The following is a 20480-nucleotide window of genomic DNA, read 5'->3' as shown; positions in this document are numbered from 1 at the left end:
CAGAAACTGAGGCGTGCATTCTCAGAGGGAAGTAAACTCGAAGTTGCAGTCACCACCACGCTCATTTTGCTGTGTAGGGGCACGGTACAGAGAGAAGGCGCACAGCCACTGTTCCCGCATGCGACGCACCCCTAGCAGGCCTCATCTTGGCACCAAGAAGGGGCGGGGAAACGGTTCGGGCAGCTCCCTCCCCGCCGGCCTGGGGAACGAAGGCCTCCGACACCACCGCCGCCTCTATGTGGTTGCAGTTGCCGTGGTGTGAAGCGTAGAACGGGCCTGGCATGGGAAACTGCAGCCTGGGACTGGAGCACAAGGAGTGACCGAGAGGAGTGGCACCTAGAGCTGAGAGTTTTATAGTTCAAATGGAACTCTTTGTTGGATTTAGTTTTCATCCTGCTTGATGAAGCTTTCAACTAGTAGAATTCTTGACCAGCCTGGATTACTGTACGATTCTCCAGTCCTCTACTGGTATGGAGGTGAGGCTGAACTGTGTGTCATCACAAGCTAAGCTTTAATATTCAATCTGAAGAATGTTGTTGTTAGGTGATCTTTAACAAAGTTTAAAAAAAAAAAAAAAGCCTAATGGGGAAAACTCTGCCCTTCCTGCATGCGCTAGGAAGTCAGAACTAGTGCTGCTGCGTCTTTGGCTTCAATGTTTGTTTTTCACGATCAGGACATTCTAATTAAGGCATATAGAACCACAAGAAAAGTGCATTAGCATGTGATAGATAGAATAGAAGCACTTCATAGTACTACTACTATAGCTGATAGGCTTATTACTGAATCAACAAAATCACCCCATATGCTTGTCCATTGAGTGGGAGTTGCAACCATAATTTGAACTACACTGAGTTTCTTGCATTTTGATTGTAATAAAGACACAGTTCAAGTGATCATGCAGGGTTTTCTTATGGATTCTGATTGAGGCAATTTCAAGTTGGGGTGTTATGGACTCGAAAATGGTTTCGGTGGTAAAGTGGGATCGATAAGATTAGTGCTATGCCTCCGCCTCTCTTTTCCAGTGTATGATTTTGTATCCTGGAGGGCATAGGTCTATGATTATAGGGTCCTTTTGATCATGGATCCAGGTTTCATTGATAAAAAGTAGATCAAGGTTTTCTGACAAGATCCAGTCTATTACTATTGTTGTTTTGTTTACTACAGATCTGGCGTTGATGTAACCCAGTTGAATTTTTTGGTATGGGTCTTCTATGTTTGGTGTTGTGTGGATTTTTGTTAGTTGTCACTTCTTTGTTAGTGTTTGTTAGGACCTTTCTTTCCCTTCTGTTGTGGTTGTCCGCATGTTGGTGTTCTTCCTTTGTTTAGGTTGTTGTCACTTTGATGAGGTGTGGTGTATCTGATCAGTCTATGATGATTATGTAGTATGGGTATGATGTTACTTTCTGCGAGTGGGGTGGTTAGTGTTAGGTGGATCAGTGATAAGAAGTAGATTGCTAGGAGTAGTTTGACGGTATTCATTTGTGAAACAGGAAAGATTTCGATTTTTCTGATTTGCATATCCTGCCTCCAATATATGCAAATCTTTCATGCATATTCATTGTGGATATCCTGAAAACCTGACTGGCAAAGGGTACTCTAAGACCGACCGACTGACTTGGGAAGCACTGTCCTACACTGTCCTGGGCTCCTCCTGTCTCTAACTGAAAAGGGATGGCCTGGGATATCTCCTGAACAAAATCAATTAGAGTTCCCCTGGTGGGGATTTGTGTCCCTTATGTGGGGAAGGATCTGAAAGGAGACCACTAGACATCTCTGTACAGCTCCCTGGTTCTTTATCAGAATCCCAGGAGCCTTCTGACTCTCTCATAAAAGAAATCAGTTGGTAAACTCTTGAGTTTTTGTCTTTTACCACTGAATAGTGGTGCTGAGGCTTCCCTGTGCACTGCTGAAGCTTCCTCTCCCGAAGCACTGGAAATGGAGACCAGTGTAGCCAACCTCAACTTTAAAACCCTCTCCAAGCCTTTGGGCTGGAGCATCTCTTTCAGCCAGAACAAGGTCTCAAGTATCAGCTGGACTGCATCTGCCATTGACAATGTGGAATTTCTCTGCTCCTCAAAAGCTATCATTAACAAAGGTGTGGCCTTGTTCTGAGTCAGTTGGGAGTGCATCAGAACCAGGCTTTCGAGTCTATGAAGGCTGTTGCACTTTCCCTGATGGTATGAAGGATGAGCAGTCCTCACATTGAGAGTGTGAGGACAACAACAATCTCAATGCCTTAGTGCCACATTCAAAGGGGAGCAATGTTGAGATATCTAGGCCTTGGCCAGATGTTCTACATTTTACTTCTTGAGGCCAAATACTTCCTCTTCTTCGGCCAGGAATCAGACTACTGTTCCCAGTGGGTTCTACCAATGTTCAATGTTGAGGGTGATTGATACAAAGAAAAGCGCAAGCGAAATAACCAATTACAGACCAGTAGCATCTATACCACTAATAACCAAAATAACTGAATGGATGGTAACAAAACAACTCACAAACTATCTAAACAAGTTCTCAATACTGCATGATGCCCAATCAGGATTCCGGTCGAACCACAGCACAGAAACAGTATTAATTACCCTAATGACTAAATTTAAACAAATGATTGCAACCGGCAACAATATACTCCTCCTACAATTTGACATGTCAAATGCCTTTGATATGGTTGACCACGGAATCCTATTACACATACTTGAATATTTTGGCATCGAAGGAAATGTCCTAAACTGGTTCAAGGGGTTCCTAACCCTGCGCTCATATCAAGTCACATCAAATTCAACTACGTCTGCTACATGGACACCTGAATGTGGAGTACCGCAAGGATCACCCCTCTCACCAACTATTTTCAACCTAATGATGATCCCCTTGGCAAAACTCCTATCAAACCATAACCTTAACCCATACATATACGCCGATGATGTAACAATATACATCCCTTTCAAACAAGACATTAAAGAAATCTTCAATGAAATCAACCAAAGTCTATACATCATGAACACCTGGGCAAATGCATTTCGATTGAAACTAAACACAGAAAAATCTCAATGCCTGATACTCACCTCCCAATACAACACGAATGAATTTACTGCTATAAACACACCAAAACTAAACCTTCCAATCTCAGAAACTTTAAAAATCCTTGGAGTCACTATGGACCGCCACCTAACACTTAAAACTCATGCAAACAACACAACCAAAAAGATGTTCTACTGCATGTGGAAACTGAAAAGAATAAGACCATTCTTCCCAAGATCCGTCTTTCGCAGCCTAGTGCAATCCCTCGTACTCAGCCATCTGGATTACTGCAACTCACTATACGCAGGTTGTAAAGAGCAAATACTGAGGAAACTTCAAACAGCCCAGAACACAGCAGCCAGACTCATCTTCGGAAAACCAAAATACAAAAATGCAAAACCCTTACGAGAGAAGCTACACTGGCTCCCACTCAAGGAACGCATTACTTTTAAAGTATGCACATTAGTCCACAAAATCATTCACGGTGAAGCCCCAGCCTACATGTCTGACTTAATAGACCTACCACCCAGAAAAGCTAAAAGATCATCCCGAACTTTCCTCAACCTCCACTTCCCTAATTGCAAAGGCATAAAATACAAAGCGCTGCATGCATCAACCTTTTCTTATATGAGCACGCAATTCTGGAATACACTACCACGCAACCTGAAAATGATCTACGAACTAACCAACTTCCGCAAATTATTGAAGACTCATCTCTTTGATAAAATTTATTGAAAGGATCAAAACACATGAAGTCCACACACACTGTTAGTAATGCATCAATACATTCTCTTCGGAATTCTCAATAGTAGGAGAACATTCGGTATAACATATTCTGTGAGTAAGCTATAAATGTGGTAAAATTAAAGGGGGATGAGAATTCCGTTTTGTTGCCCTATCAGTTTCCCCTTGTTTCTTTCCATTGTTCTATTCCCTCAACGATACTCTGACTTTGTCTTCGCATAATTCCTCACAATGTAATCCATAACCGAGTTGTAACAAATTGTATTTCCATCATCCACAATGTATTGTAAGCCACACTGAACCCGCAAATAGGTGGGAAAATGTGGGATACAAATGCAATAAATAAATAAATAAATAGAGACATCCTCAGTGTCAATACATCCTCAGGTATCCAATGCTGCTTCTGGACCCATGGAGGTTGATGTTTCCGATGCCAATGTCCATGTTCCAGTCTTATCAACAAACTGCTTTTCTCTGCCATGAACTCTCTCTGACATCTGTGAACAGAGAATGAAATGAGCAAGATCATAGCCACGTCCCAAAGTAGGAACTAGGAATGAGTATCCGTAATGGATATAGTCCTATTGAACTGGAAATAATTACTGAAGCAGTTGGGAGTCTTCTTTTGGAACACCCCATCTGGAAAAACAGCCACAAAAAACTAAACTTTAAAGTGACAAAAATTCCCTGGCTGGGAGTTCAAGGCCTATTGGTGGCCCACACTGAGCTAACAGGAAAAAAAGAAATAAAACTTGAGGGAACTCATGAAACTGAACCACACAACAGGGACAAGACTTACAGGCTGAAAAAGACAAAAATATGACAAATTACATGCTGAAATGACTATGTGAGAAAACAGTTCCATGAACAAGTTTAGACTGAGAAGGTCCTGTGCAACTCATGCAGGTGAAAAATAGTCGCACATGCACAGTGAACCTACTTAAAAGGCTTCTAAAAAAAAGTTGCTGAGGTACTGTTTCCTGTGTCAGGCTCCATCAGTGATGTCACTCATATGTGAGAATTTACAGTCCTCTTGTCCTCAGAGGAAAGATTTTTTTGTTGTGTTTTGTTTTTGAAGTTAGCTTATACACCAGTCAAGTGATTGCTTACTTCTTGTTATGTGCTGGGTTAGTAAGGGCTTCTTTTACAAAGCTGCGCTGCCAATTCTCGGTGCGCCAAATGAGAAGAAGCCCATAGGAATTGATTGGGCTTCCTATCATTTGATGCATCGAGAACCGGCAGCACAGCTTTGTAAAAGAGGCCCTAAACTTTGGTCACACTTTCCAAGGTATTCAATCATTTACCATAATGTACTTTTAAAGCTTAAGGAATTGAAATGCCTACAACAATGTAACGGAACTTAAGGGCTTGTTAGTTGGAGACAGGAAGATTAATAAAAATCATTCAAGACCAAAAAAAAAAAAAAGAAAGGCTTGCTTCCAGTCTCTGGGCAACTGAGATAAACAACAAATGCACGCTTGTAGGTAAGCTTTAAAAATTAGGCAGTCTGATTGGTCCAAAAGAAGGAAAAGAAAGATCCGGACTTGTATATTGCAGCAGTCCATTAATGAGCAGATTTTAAACAGCTGATATTGAAAGACCATAATAGCAGTTAGTACCCAGTATACAAAGTTTACCTTGTGCTCTATTTTTCTACTCATTAGCAAGAAATGTTTTCTCTATATCCAATTTACTGCTCTAAATTGATAAAGGTCAATCTGTTTAGAAGCTATACTTTCAATCGTGCATTTCTGTTTTATTTCCAGAAAAGGCAACTCTGGCATAAAGGCCATGCAGATAGCACAATTTGGCCACAAAGTGTTTATCATCTTTATTTTAAAACAATTCTGCTCCTTGAATTCACATTTTGGCAATTTGAGATGGCAAGGTTGGCCACCAGCTAACCTTCCTACTGTTTACATCATTTTAAACTCAACTTTGTGCTATTAAATCTTGCAAGAATCCATCTCAGCCATAGTCATTGAATAAGGCACAACACACACAATGATTTACGACCCATTCAGAAAACTACTGTTTATTTAGAAAAAAAAAAGGTTACACTGGTAGATTCAGCAGATAAAAATTTCTTTAAAAAAGTCATTTTGAAACTTTCAGACTATAGTTCGGCGATACAAAGCTCCTGCAGCTGTATAATTGTACCCTAATTCTTTCCGTTTCATGGACGTTTTTTTTTTTTTCCTTTAGCTCACTTAAAAGAAAGTCACAACAGACAGAGAGGTGTGATGAGGGATATTTCAGCACTGAAGTCTTCAGTTTTCTATGCCCACTCCCCACTTTATGGGTCTTTAATGCTGTATGTATCTTATACAAATAAGTCCTAGGCATTGCCTGAAGACAGTGCTCCCATGCATATTTGCCACTCATGTCAGGAACAGGTCAAGTAATAAATAAAAAACTGAGTTTAAATGAGGTGAATTAAAAAAAAAATTCAATAAATGTTTATTTATGGTTTTTGACATTAAAAAGAATGCATTTCAGATTTTGAAGTTGTAATAAATCCCAGGCAGTATTTAGGTAACCTAATATGGAACTCTGTACATATGTAGTAACCTCATTTGCACTATGGCAATTCACTGCAGCACATTGTGCTAAAAAATTATGGCATAGGAAACACTTTCAGCCATGTACTGAAAATAAATGTCTAAGAAACTAAGCAACAAGTTAAAATACAATAATGCACAACTTAACATTTAATTCTCAGAACGGGAAAAATAAATGCAGAGAAATGAATAATTTAAGGAGATACAGATGGGTCCTCTTCATTCTGTGCAATCTATGTTCAGTTAAAATAGAAATGTGGTCACAGCTGGTTATTTTTCCAATAGAATTTTCACCTAAAACATAATGAAAAGTATTAGTAGCAACACTTACACAGATTTGCACCCAGGTTATATTAATACTACCTAATCACAACAATTATACGCTACCTAATTAATACTAATTAAGAAAAATCAATAGGGAGTTATTTATAAAGATTTTCATGCTACAGAATTCCAAATTTCAACCGCAAGACCACTTCAGAATGTGCATACAAATGATCTTTTTGTCCTCTCTATTTTATTACAGAGCAGAATGACAACACCATTTTACTTATTTGCTTGCTTTTGTGCATAATAAATGTAGTTCCGTAACCCATTATTAGTCTTTAATTAAATAGACTGTAAGCTCTGTTGAGTAAGGTTTGTGTACAGCGCTGTATACATCTATTAGTGATATAGAAAGGATAAGTAGCAGTAGTGCAGCTTTCTATACATCAAAATATTAAATTCTACCAAGAAAAAATGCAGTGCCAGTCTCCAAAAGGAAAAGAAAATGCAATTACATGGTAACATGATGGGACAACAAGTTTTAAAAATTAAACTGTCTAACTGCTTAATGTTGAGAACTGGATTTTCTTTGCACATCTCACTGTAGTAATGAAACTAGCTCTGGGACACTAATCAAATCATATATATATATATATATATAAAAAATTAACTACAAGCAAAAATGCAGTTAACTCTATCATGGACCTAATGACACCAAAAGCAGAGACAACAAACATGAAGGACACTAACGCCTATGTTTACTAAGGTGTGCTATGGGCTCATTAGTGTTTTTAACGCGCGTAAATGGTTTACGCGCGCTAAACACTAACGCACCCATAGAAATGTACTACTACTACTACTAATCATTTTTATAGGCGCGTTAGCGTTTAACACACCTTAAATTTAAGGGCTCGCTACAAATGCTAATGCACCTTAGTAAACACACCCCCAAGTTCTTAATAACATTTAGGGTGTAATTTTATAACCTCTTTCTGTGCATAAAAGAGCTTTTATAAAATTACCCTAGAGGACATATGCATAATATGCATGGTGACAGAACAGTGCTATATCTTTTTAAGTGACACAGATGTAGAAATGTTCTAGAGTGGAGTTTAGGTGGAATCACAAAATATACACTCTTTTTAAAAAATATGTAGGGCTGTGCAGATTGTACGTGCATACTTTTACATCAGCCCATGAGCTTGTATAATATCTGCAGTTTGAATCTAGCCACAATTTCTGACAGTTTACCCCTCATATTTTAGAGAGACATATAGCGGTGTAGTTTTAAAGAACATAGGTTAAGATGGACTTTATTAGTATCTTTTGTGTTTGAGCAGGACTTGGAAGCGCTTAAACGATTATATTTTAGAAACGCAAATGTACTTTTCCTAGGCAAGAAGGTATGGATGTTCCCGGATGTAACTAAATCTACACAAGAGAGAAGGAAAGCTTTTCTTTCTCTTAGGGCTGAAACTTTAGCCTTGGGGGCATTCTTTTACCTTAATTATCCTTGTAAGTGTGTGGTTAAGTACCTAGGGATAAAATATGTATTTTTCCAACCTGAACATCTTAGTGAATTTGTTAAAATTAAGAAATTGACTGCTGGTTAGTATCAAAGCTGAGATAATAGTTAGAATGGATAGATGTGTGCTAAGCTATATAGTGCTTTGTTTTGTTTTTTCCTGTTAAAGACCTCTCCTGTTAAATTTCCTTTTTTACGTGATCTTAGTTATTGTGGTCTAACAAGGATAATATAATTATTTTGAACTTATTCTATTGTATAAAAATATGGATCCGAATTACCTGTACAAGTTTGTATATGGCTTGTAAATAATTCTAAAAGCATTAAAAAAAAATAAAATAAAATAAAGAACATAGGTTTACAAAGTTACATATTAACCTATGGAATTTTGTACTCTTTCAAAATTGGGCCCCATAGGTACCCATGTGGCTTTATAAAAATAGGCTTTAAAAAATTTTTTAAAAATGGTACCTTCTTACCCTGTTATAAAATTACCCTCTTCAAGTCTCATGCAAAAAACAAAAACTGAACACCAATTGGGAATAGCCAACAATTATTTGCTGATGTATCTACTGATGCAGAAATATGCTGACCAACCTAAAAAAAAAACCTCGTGAACAGCTGCAACAGACTTTGTGCTGGGAACAACATTCACTGCAGTGCCAAGGGATCAGCAAAGATGTACAATTTGGACTTCTGGTTGACTGCTCCCAAACAAAATGAAATCTTAATCACACAGATGATGACTCTTGGATTTTGCAACCAGAAAGGCGTCAGACATGAATGTCTTTTCAAACACACCAGTGAATAAAAACATTTGCCCTTTATTAGCTGGGGGAGACATTGCACAGAAAGTCAAATAGGGCAAAAATTGATGTTTAATGAGGCTTTTTACGTCCACCCAGTACTATGGAATGCATTAGCTGTGTCATTACTTATGCATGAGCTTCACTATTCCTTTCCAGACCAGCAAAATCACTGTTGACATTAGTCTCCTATAGAAAAGAGCAGAACACACATACCCAGCATGCTCCAAAAGCAAAGATCCAAAACACCTGTCCACGCTCTTGTCTCCAAATTCTCATATGCTCCACCAGTAATCTGAACTGATTTCACAAATCCTCTAGAACTCTCACTCTCAAGAAACAATGAGGGTCTTTTACTGAGATGTGCTAACATTTTAAGCTTACGCTAAAAATCAGCTGGCGCTAAACACTGAGACACCCATTATATTCCTATGGACACCTCGACATTTAGCGTGAACTAAAAATGCTAGTGTACTTTAAAGACCCTCCAATGTTTGCCAAAGTCAGCAAGCAAACCACTAATAGTTTAGCAAGCTGCAGGGTATGCATAACCGCTTCCATGCAAGGCAAGCATGTGCCCAAAGAGGCAAAAGAACAAAACAAAAACCTCCTGGGAGGATTTCTGCCCCCCCCCCCCCCCCCCAAGGATTAACTAACAAATCAGTATAAGTAGAAGTATATATTAGTTCAGCAATTTCCAAACCTAATCCTGGAGGCACCCCAGTCAGTCAGATCTTTAGGATATCCACAATGAATATGCATGAGAGAGATCTGTATATCAAAGAGGTAGTGAATGCAAATCTTTCTATGAAAAAGGTGGAGAACAAATACATTTTTTTTTACTTATTTGACAGCTTTGTAATTTATTTGAAAGCTTCCCATATGTAGATATAAATACCATGAAATAAAATTCACTAAAACCGCTTAAACAATTATTGTAGCTGGTAAAAACAGCACTAATAAAGTCTGTATTTTGTGCTCATTTTTCTATACTGTTCTATGCAATACAGTAATACTTGGCCAAATTTCAGTGAGGATATCCTGTTTACTGATGGGTTCATCTTAACTGGTGTAATCTGCCTTGGGGAGGAATATACTGTGAAATTAAATTCAATTTAAATTAAACTTTCCTTTCATTAGGGGCACATGGAATCACATCTTCACCTCATCTCTTTTGTACAAATGGATTATTCTGTTTTGAGCATGCTTCATGGACAAATGGTTTTCATAAGTCAAAATAAAAAAAAAATTTCTTTCATGCAGATTTCTCAATTATTTAAACATAACTAAATGGGCTATAAGCCCCTAATGCAGTCCATTGGTTTTCTTTTGTCCTTGTGATGAGTGTGACTTATACTGTGCTAAAACATGCCCGCAGCCCCCTCCCACCACCGCAGTTGCCACCGCCACCTCCTGCATACTACAAACCCACCACCAACACTGCAGTTACCGCCCCCTCCCACACACTAAAGCCCTCCCTGGTCCTACCCTGAAGGGCCTTAGCTGTCTAGTGACTTCTTCAGGGGCAGGTAAGAACCCAAATCATTCCTGGTGCCGCTCATGTTTTCAAAATGGCTGCTTAGACTGCCAAAGCCTCGGCAGCCATTTTTAAAACACAACAGCAGCGCAGAAGAGAAGAGCAGAGACAGAGTAGTGGCAGCGGGCAGGAAAGAGCGAGATTCTTTTCTGCCCCCACAGACGTAGAGGCCACTACATCACCAGGGCGGGCCGTTCAAGGTAGGACTTGGGAGGGCTGTAGTGTGTGACAGCAGCAGCCAGTGAAGCGCAACGGGTAAGCAAAGCATCAGCAGTTTCTGGCACCCCTCAAATGTTGGTGCCCCCTGCCATGCATACCCTTGCTTACTGCTAGCCCTGATTGAAGACCAAACCCATCTGCTCAAAATAAGATAGGAAAGCAAGGTCTTGCTACACCCCCAGCCTGGGTGGAGAGCACAGAGGTCACAAGGGCAAGTCCTAACCAGTCCCTAAGAAGATGTGCACTATTAAGATAACAGATTAACTCATGCTATGGCAAGCTAAAAGACCAGGATCAATCATGTGTGTGTCAGCCAGATGACTAGGCATATATATATATTTTAAGTATAACATGCAGGGAGAAATTTGTATTCATTAGAAGCAGGTTTGATCTGTCAGACTCCCTCCCCCCTCCGTGCCGGGCTGCCTGCAGCGATTCCACACAGAGGTGAGAGGCGCTGTCAGGTCAGTGCAGGGGGCCCGATACGGAGGGGGGCGGGAGCGGAGGCGGGGATGGGGGGGGGGAGGGTGGAGGTTGGTGCGCGCGATGTTCGTTTCCAGGCTCCAGCAGCAGCGTCCGACTCCATTTCCCTCTCTGTTCCGCCCTCTGATGTCATCACGTCTTGACGCGAGGGCGGGACAGAGAGGGAAGTCTCTACTGCGCATTTGCAGGTGAGTCGTTCACTTGCCATTTACATGTTTGATACTCATGAAGCATTCAAACAACATAGAAGAGGAAAAAAGACACATTACCTTGATTGTATTATTCTTTATTATCTGTGCTTATCTGAAGATTTATGGGTAAGCAAAACGTTAAGGAATAAATACTTCTATAGTCAGAGTTTTCTTGCAAGAGAATATCTTAAAATATTTAAAAAAAAAAAAAAAGCAATCCACATTAGGGCAATTTTCCTTGCACTTTACCCACAGCACTGTTTATTCATGATTTAATTACTATGCAGAATTTCTTTTTCTGCTTCGACAATACAAGCCTGTACTTAAGTTGTCAACATATTTACTAATGGCAAAAAAAAATTCACTTTGTGCATGAAACGAAGATATTCCAGGAGGTTGCTACATAGGTCAAATACATGTGTAAATGGCGATTTCACAATCTATGGGGTCCTTTTATTAAGCTGCAAGAAAAATGGCCCTATGGTAGCGGTGGGGGCCGCTTTTCCTGCACACCTAGTAAAAAGTAGAAGGTAAAAAGCCCCTAAAAGAAAAGATTACACTTACCGCGTGCCCATGTGGGGGGAAGCACTTACTGCCACCCAATAAAGGGGTGATAAGGGCTCCGGCAGGAACCCAGCAGTAACCGGGCAGCGTGCAGTGATACCCGATTATTGCTGGGTTAGCGCCGAGCTATACAATAAAAAAAAAATTCCAGCACGACAGAAATGGCACACACTTAGAGGCAGAACTACCATCAGCAGCGGAGTTGGGCCAGCAGTAGTTCCGGGTTAGCGTGCAGTAGGCCTGCATTGGGCTTACCAACGCATTGTAAAAGGGACCTTATATGTGTGTTCTCCATCTTCCATAGGGAATACATGTCAAAAAAAACAATTTCACAGTTGGGTTCTGCCACATTTCAGAGAAACACACACATTTTTTAAAACGTGCTTGTTCCACCCAGGGTTTTTACAAGACAGATTAAGGAAGTAATTCTCCTTTTCTCTCTCCACTGTTTGATTCTGCTTCCAAAATAAATAAATAAAACTACAGCCTCACTACTGTTCCTCATGAATAATGAGGGTAGCTTGTACTAACAATCAGTAATGCGTGACACAAACTTAAAATGATCTTGCCAGTTTCAAGTTCTACCAAGTTGTGTACACTCACCCATTCAGGACTTCTAGTAAGCTTGTATTTTAAGGAAACTGACAATTACAATGCAAATGGGTGGAATATTTTGTTTATGCTATTTAACATATTTATAAAATACTAGTAAAAAAGCCCCGTTTCTGATGCAAATGAAACGGGGGCTAGCAATGTTTTCTTCTGTGTGCATGTGGGAGTGTGTGTTTCCCTGCCCTCTGGCCTCTCTCCCCTCCCCCCCTCTGAGTCCTTCACTGTTACAGAGCCAGCGATTTGATTTCGTGCTCTGCTGTTTTCCTTCACGGACTGTGTTACAGAGAGGGCGGGGCAGACACTCATAGGTAAACCGGATATCTCGCCCCCTTCACACTTCCGGCTGGAGGCTTCATAGAACGTTGGTGTTGTCTTTTATATAGAGAGATATGGAAATCAGAACGACAAGTTAGGAGATTAGATTTGCAGATGATACAAAACTATTCAAGGCTGTTAAAACACATGTGGGACTGTGAAAACTGGAAGACTGGGCATCCAAATGAAAGACAAATTTAATGTGGACAAATGCAAAGTGATGCACATTGGGAAGAATCTGCTACATGCCTTGGTCTACTGTAATGCCTTGCTGGCAGGGGTACCACTGTCAAACAAAGTAGCTCCAGCTTGTGCAGAATACCTCTATCAAACTACTTTGTAATGCAAAACAAATGTCTCCCCCTTGCTGTCTCAACATCACTACCTTCCTGTGTTATAGTATTCAAAATTTAAAACTCTTTGGCCCATCATGCACTGTGAACAGGGTTTCCTATTTATTTCAATTCACTAGTCATCTCCTACTTTCCATCCTGGCTCCTGGAGTCATCCCAGGCACATCAGGAATACCCCCCACTGCTGTGATTTGAATAGGAGTTTAACCTCTTGTTTTCTGGCCCTAGCTTTCTGGTACTCCATCCTCCTAGACCAGGGGTGGGCAACCTATGCAGCCCATCACTGTATTTTATGCAGCCCCCCAGACACCACTGGAAGTATACACAAAAATCATCATTAACAGGAGTTCTGGCAATTTAAAATACTGTATTTTGCAAATATTTTCAGAATAGCCATTCTAGCAGTTTGTTTCCATCATTTTTAGTTAATTTTTTAAATATATTTATCAATAAAAGAAGCTCTTATGTAATGTTGTGGCACACTAGGGGCAGAACTGACATTCATGCAGGAAAGGATGGGCTCCACCTTAACCAGGGTGGGACCAGGCTGCTGGCATCGGCATTTAAAAAGGAGATAGAGCAGCTTTTAAACTAGAAATGGGGGGAAGGCCGACAGTCACTCAAAAGCGCATGGTTCGGGATAAGGTATCTTGCAAGGATACCTCACAAACAGGAAAGATAGGGTTTCTGGATAGTGAGGTTGCACAACACACCGTGGTAGGCCAGGTGCCCTTAAATACAACTAAAGATCAGACAAAAGATGGCAAATCAATAGTGTCAAGTACTAAGCATCATGCAAATAGGAACAGCAAACATACTCTGAAATGTCTATATGCAAATGCTAGGAATCTAAGAAATAAGATGGGAGAGTTGGAATATATTGCACTAAATTAAAAATTGGATATAATAGGCATTACTGAGACCTGGTGGAAGGAGGAAAATCAGTGGGACACTGTCATACCGGGGTACAAGGTATATCGTAGTGATAGGGTGGACCGGACTGGTGGAGGGATAGCATTGTGTATTAACGAGAGCCTTGACTCAGATAGATTACAAATTCAGCAGGACACAAATCACACCTTTGAATCATTGTGGGTTGAAATTCCATGTATAAAAGGGAAAAGGACGGTGATAGGAGTGTACTACCGTCCACCTCGCCAGGATGAGCAGGTAGACGCAGAAATGATAAAGAAATCAGAGACGCAAACACAATGGGCAATGTGATAATAATGAGTGACTTCAATTATCCAAATATAGACTGGGTAAATTTAACATCAGGACACGCTAGAGAGGTACAATTCCTTGATGAAATCAAGGACAGCTTTATGGAGCAGCTGGTGCAGGAGCCGAAGAGAGAAGGAAAAATTCTAGACTTGGTCCTTAATGGAGCGCATGATCTGGTGAGGGACGTTATGGTACTGGGGCCGCTTCATAACCGTGATCATAATATGATCAGTTTTGATATCAACCTTGAAGTAACTATACACAGGAAGTCAAATACGTTAGCGTTTAACTTAAAAAAAAAAAAAAGGAGACAATGTTAAAACAAGAAGAACGGATAAAAAAAAATAAAAAAAAACTTAGGGGGGCAACTGAGAGGGTAAAAACTGTACAACAGGAATGGACGCTGTTCAAAAATACCATCCTGGAGGCACAGGCCAAACATATTCCGCAAATTAGAAAAGAAAGACGGAAGTCCAAAAGACAGCTGGCATGGTTGAAAAGTGAGGTGAAGGAAGCTATTAGGACTAAAAGAAACGCCTTCAGAAAATGGAAGGAACCATCTGAAAATAACAAGCACCAGCATAAGAAATGTCAAAGCAAACGCAAGGCGCAGATAAAGAAGGCCAAGAGGGATTACAAAAAAAAAAGATAGCATTAGAGGCAAAAAAACATAGCAAAAATGTTTTTTCGGTATATTAAAAGCAGGAAGCCAGCAAAAGAATCGGTTGGGCTGCTGGATGACCGAGGGTAAAAGGGGCGATCAAGGAAGATAAAGAAGCAGCGGAGAGATTGAATGAATTCTTTGCTTCAGTCTTCACCAAGGAAGATTTGGGTGGGATACCGGTGTCGGAAATGGTATTTCAAGCAGACGAGTCGGAGAAACTTACCGACTTCACGGTAAACCTGGAGGACGTAATGGGGCAGTTCAGCAAGCTGAAGAGTAGCAAATCTCCTGGACTGGATGGTATTCATCCTAGAGTACTGATAGAACTGAAAAATGAGCTTGCGGAGCTACTGTTAGTGATATGCAATTTATCCTTAAAATCGAGTTTGGTACCGGAAGATTGGAGGGTGTCCAATGTAACTAGAGGGCATGATATGAGATTGAAGGGGGTCAGACTCAAGAAAAATGTCAGGAAGTATTTTTTCACGGAGAGAGTGGTGGATGCTTGGAATGCTGTCCCGCGGGAGGTGGTGGAGAGGAAAATGGTAACGGAATTCAAACATGCATGGGATAAACATAAAGGAATCTTGTTCCGAGGGAATGGATCCTCAGAAGCTTAGCAGAGATTGGGTGGTGGGAGGCGGGGATAGTGCTGGGCAGACTTATACGGTCTGTGCCAGAGCCGGTAGTTGGGAGGCAGGGATAGTGCTGGGCAGACTTATACGGTCTGTGCCCTGAAAATGACAGATACAAATCAAGGTAAGGTATACACTAAAAGTAGCACATATGAATTTATCTTGTTGGGCAGACTAGATGGACCGTGCAGGTCTTTTTCTGCCGTCATCTACTATGTTACAGAACCGGTGGTGGTAGGCAGGGCTGGTGGTTGGGAGGCGGGGATAGTGCTGGGCAGACTTATACGGTCTGTGCCCTGAAAATGACAGATACAAATCAAGGTAAGGTATACACAAAAAGTAGCACATATGAGTTTATCTTGTTGGGCAGACTGGATGGACCATGCAGGTCTTTTTCTGCCGTCATCTACTATGTTACTATGTAACGCCGATTTTTTAAAAAGGTCCCAGGGGTTGATCCGGGAAATTATAGACCGGTGAGTCTGATGTCGGTGCCAGTGAAAATGGTAGAGGCTATTACCAAAAACAAAATTACAGAGCACATCCAAGGACATGGATTACTGAGACCAAGTCAGCACGGCTTTTGTGTGGGGAAATCTTGCCTGACCAATTTACTTCAATTCTTTGAAGGAGTAAACAAACATGTGGACAAAGGGGAGCCGGTTGATATTGTGTATCTGGATTTTCAAAAGGCGTTTGACAAGGTACCTCATGAAAGGCTACAGAGGAAATTGGAGGGTCATGGGATAGGAGGAAATGTCCTATTGTGGATTAAAAACTGGTTGAAGGATAGGAAACAGAGAGTGGGGTTAAATGGGCAGTATTCAAAATGGAGAAGGGTAGTTAGTGGGGTTCCTCAGGGGTCTGTGCTAGGACCGCTGCTTTTTAATATATTTATAAATAATTTAGAGATGGGAGTAACTAGTGAGGTAATTAAATTTGCTGATGACACAAAGTTATTCAAAGTCATTAACTCGCGACAGGATTGTGAAAAATTACAGGAGGACCTTACGAGATTGGGCGGCTAAATGACAGATGACGTTTAATGTGAGCAAGTGCAAGGTGATGCATGTGGGAAAAAAGAACCCGAATTATAGCCACGTCATGCAAGGTTCCACGTTAGGAGTTACGGACCAAGAAAGGGATCTGGGTGTCGTCATCGATAATACACTGAAACCTTCTGCTCAGTGTGCTGCTGCGGCTAGGAAAGCGAACAGAATGTTGGGTATTATTAGGAAAGGTATGGAAAACAGGTTTGAGGATGTTATAATGCAGTTGTATCGCTCCATGGTGCGACCGCACCTTGAGTACTGTGTTCAATTCTGGTCGCCACATCTCAAGAAAGATATAGTAGAATTGGAAAAGGTGCAGCGAAGGGCGACTAAAATGAAAGTGGGGACGACTTCCCTATGAAGAAAGATTAAGGAGGCTAGGGCTTTTCAGCTTGGAGAAGAGACGGCTAAGGGGAGACATGATAGAGGTATATAAAATAATGAGTGGATAGGAACAGGTGGATGTGAAGCGTCTATTCACGCTTTCCAAAAATACTAGGACTAGGGGGCATGCAATGAAACTACAGTGTAGTAAATTTAAAACAAATCGAAGAAAAGTTTTCTTCTCCCAACGCATAATTAAACTCTGGAATTCGTTGACAGAAAATGTGGTGAAGGCGGTTAGCTTGACAGAGTTTAAAAAGGGGTTAGACTGTTTCCTAAAGGACAAGTCCATAAACCACTACTAAATGGACTTGGGAAAAATCCACAATTCCAGGAATAACACGTATAGAATGTTTGTACATTTGGGAAGCTTGCCAGGTGCCCTTGGCCTGGATTTGGCTGCTGTCGTGGACAGGATGCTGGGCTCAATGGACCCTTGGTCTTTTCCCAGTGTGGCATTACTTATGTACTCTGTCTATAACGTTTGCCCTCCCCTGCCCTAGACACATGTATGGAAAGTTTCTTCTTGAAATGTAAGAAAGGGGTAAAAACCTGATTGTTTCAACAATCTTTCCCTAATTTAGCAAAAATGTAAGGTAAGAAGTGGTCATAATCTTTGCAGATTACTTACTTCCTCTTGTGTTACACTGTGTTACAGTGTTCTGGAGATTACTGTTTTGCTACTACATAGTCCCCTTATGTAATCTCATCGCCATTCTGTTCATCTTAGCCTATCCCCATCTCAATTATGAATCATTTTGCTTTTGTACAACACAGTGATACCAAGAATCTTGAATCAACTGTGGTATAACAAAAGTTACAAATAAATAAATACTGCTATGAGTTGGATAACTGGTCTTTATTATAGCCTGGAGATGGCTGGACATTATACTTTATTCCTAACTGTTTTGAAATGGGCTGAATGGAATGTGGATTCTGCCACTGCTGGTGTTTGAGCATGCATGCACAAATACAGCCATTATCTCAGACAGCCTGAAAATCCTCGGAGTCACATTGGACCGCAACCTAACACTAGAGAGCGAAGCGAAAACCACAACAAAGAAAATGTGGAATTTCAAGCGCATGAAACAATTCTTCCCAAGGGAAACATTTTGCAACCTAATACAATCAATGGTACTAAGCCATTTAGACTACTGCAATGGAATTTATGTAGGATGCAAAGAACAAACCTTAAAGAAACTTCAGGCAGCTCAAAACACGGCAGCCAGGCTCATCTTCGGGAAAACGCGATTTGAAAGTGCAAAACCCCTCCGCAAAAAATTACACTGGCTCCCAATCAAAGAACGCATTGCTTTCAAAATATGCACTATGGTTCACAAAATAATCTACGGTGAAGCCCCAGGATACATGACAGACTTGATCAACCTACCAACTAGAAACTAGAATCATCAGGAACGTACCTAAACCTGCACTACCCAAGCTGCAAAGGACTCAAATACAAATCAACTTACGCATCCAGTTTTTCCTACGTAAGCACACAACTGTGGAACGCACTACCAAAAGCCTTGAAAACTACATACGACCATCTACACTTCCGGAGAACACTAAAAAATTACCTGTTTAAAAAGTCATACCCTACCAACCCAACATAAATGCCTGCTCTGCAAAAAAAAAAAAAAAAGTAATTGACATAAAACAACCCTTCCAAGTACGATTCCCTTATGTGGCTATACCACATGAGCGTTATCTTACCACAACTTCAATAAGTATTTGTTTACACCGGAGTCTGCAATCGCCTGTCCGGTACAATGTAAGCCACACTGAGCCTGCAAATAGGTGGGAAAATGTGGGGTACAAATGTAACAAATAAATAAATTATTGTCTCGGTAGCCTCTATGTATTTGAGAAGGCCAAATATATGTGATCTGGGTTCCACTTCTTGCTGAACAGAGAAAGGAATTTTCTTGGCCACTTTACAGGCAAACTATTGTTATGAAATGTCCTCATATGGAGACTTATTCCCTGGTGGTAGTGGAGAAGGGTCAGATGGAATTATTGTGCACTCCTCCTCTTGACATTTGGAAAAAGGTGGCTGGATATTGGAAGGATCTAACACGCCCTGAACATCAGACTGAAGTGAGTCCAGAGAAGATGGAGAAAGAGAATGAGGGCATTAATGCTCTGAATGTTGATTGCACTGAAGACCGAACATCTGAGATTCCTCATATAGCCCTTTAGAAAGTCTGTGAACATCTTTTGAAGAGAAGAGTAGGAATGCTTAGATAGCTGAAAAGATGTGTAATAAAGATTCATCTTCTACAGTGAGCAATACCAGCGTAGTTGGACATTGTGCAGTGGCACAATAATCTGCAAAGAGATCTCTTGCTATATGGCAGTTCCATGGAACAGGTACTAGTACTGCATTGATGCTTCTGTATAGGAAGAATGTCTGAGCACCTCTATTTGCTGGTAGCAGTTTGTATTGACGTCTTTGAGCTTCATTAGCTCTTCAGCAGGAGTTGATGCAAGCAGCCTCTTCTCAAGCATCTGCAAGCATTCCAGAGGAAACTGCTGTGAGCCTGGATATCTCAAAGATCTCAATCCTTTGGGTGACTGGTCTCTTAAGAGCCACTGCACCTAGAGGTTCTAAATATTCCTTAAGACAGTTTAGGCACCATCTTCGTGCTCTTGATGACATCTAAACACAATGCTTATAGTCATTCTGATTATGGTCAGGACCAAGGCACAAGAGGCACTTAGTGTGTATGTCAAAGTTTTGAATTTTACTGCCACAACTTCAGGTATGAATGAAATCCTGACTTCCATGACACATCATTTTTATCAAATGAAAAATTATGGTTAACACACCAAAAAGATGCACTGAAATCCAAAATATATGGGAAATGTTTGTTTCGCATCCATTTGGTTGAGGAAAAAAATTGTAAAATCCCCAAAACCAAAAACAGACTTGAGGAATTGCTGAGATCACTACACGCAGACAGGACTGTCCATGCTTAGAACTTTACACTGGAAAAGCAATTGTGTCCCAGTGGCTTCGGATGACATCACCCACTTGTGTGCCTGACTCCATTTTGCTTATCAATGGAAAACTATAGTTAGATAGAAGATATTCCAAGGGCATTTCTACAGTAAAATAAAAACAGGTGATTTTATAATATCAACGTCATCTTCACCAGTACATCTCTGAATATCTTCAGTCTTCCTTTCTTCTTAGCCCACACACTAATAATATCTTATTAGAGTGTGAGCTAAGCAGAAAGGAAGACTGGTTCAAATTCCATTGTGGTTCCTTGTGATCTTGGGCACGTCACTGAACTCTCTCTTGCTTAAGTACAAGCTTAGATTAG

General features: G+C 40.6%; 1 protein-coding gene and 1 long non-coding RNA gene across 3 annotated transcripts in view; one reads left to right on the top strand and one right to left on the bottom strand.

Moving 5' to 3' along the window:
- Positions 1 to 5778: 5778 nt before the first annotated feature.
- The window catches only part of THOC2 (THO complex 2), a 272468-nt gene continuing 257766 nt past the window's right edge, over positions 5779 to 20480 (bottom strand). For both annotated transcript variants that reach the window (XM_030209899.1, XM_030209900.1), the window contains exons 38-39: positions 11427 to 11474; positions 5779 to 6614 (exon numbers count right to left, since the gene is read on the bottom strand). In XM_030209899.1, the coding sequence (XP_030065759.1) occupies positions 11447 to 11474 (28 nt within the window). In that variant the 3' untranslated portion in view covers positions 5779 to 6614; positions 11427 to 11446. The remainder of the gene's footprint in view (positions 6615 to 11426; positions 11475 to 20480) is intronic.
- LOC115474441 lies at positions 7485 to 9524 on the top strand. Its single transcript, XR_003942859.1, has 2 exons — positions 7485 to 7887; positions 8469 to 9524. It is a non-coding gene; the product is annotated as an uncharacterized LOC115474441 (long non-coding RNA).

This window comes from Microcaecilia unicolor, chromosome 7 (genome assembly GCF_901765095.1).
Source record: "Microcaecilia unicolor chromosome 7, aMicUni1.1, whole genome shotgun sequence".
In the NCBI taxonomy this organism is placed as follows: Eukaryota; Metazoa; Chordata; class Amphibia; order Gymnophiona; family Siphonopidae; genus Microcaecilia; species Microcaecilia unicolor.
The sequence above is the reverse complement of the archived record's forward strand: the minus strand, read 5'-3'. Positions and strand labels throughout refer to the sequence as shown.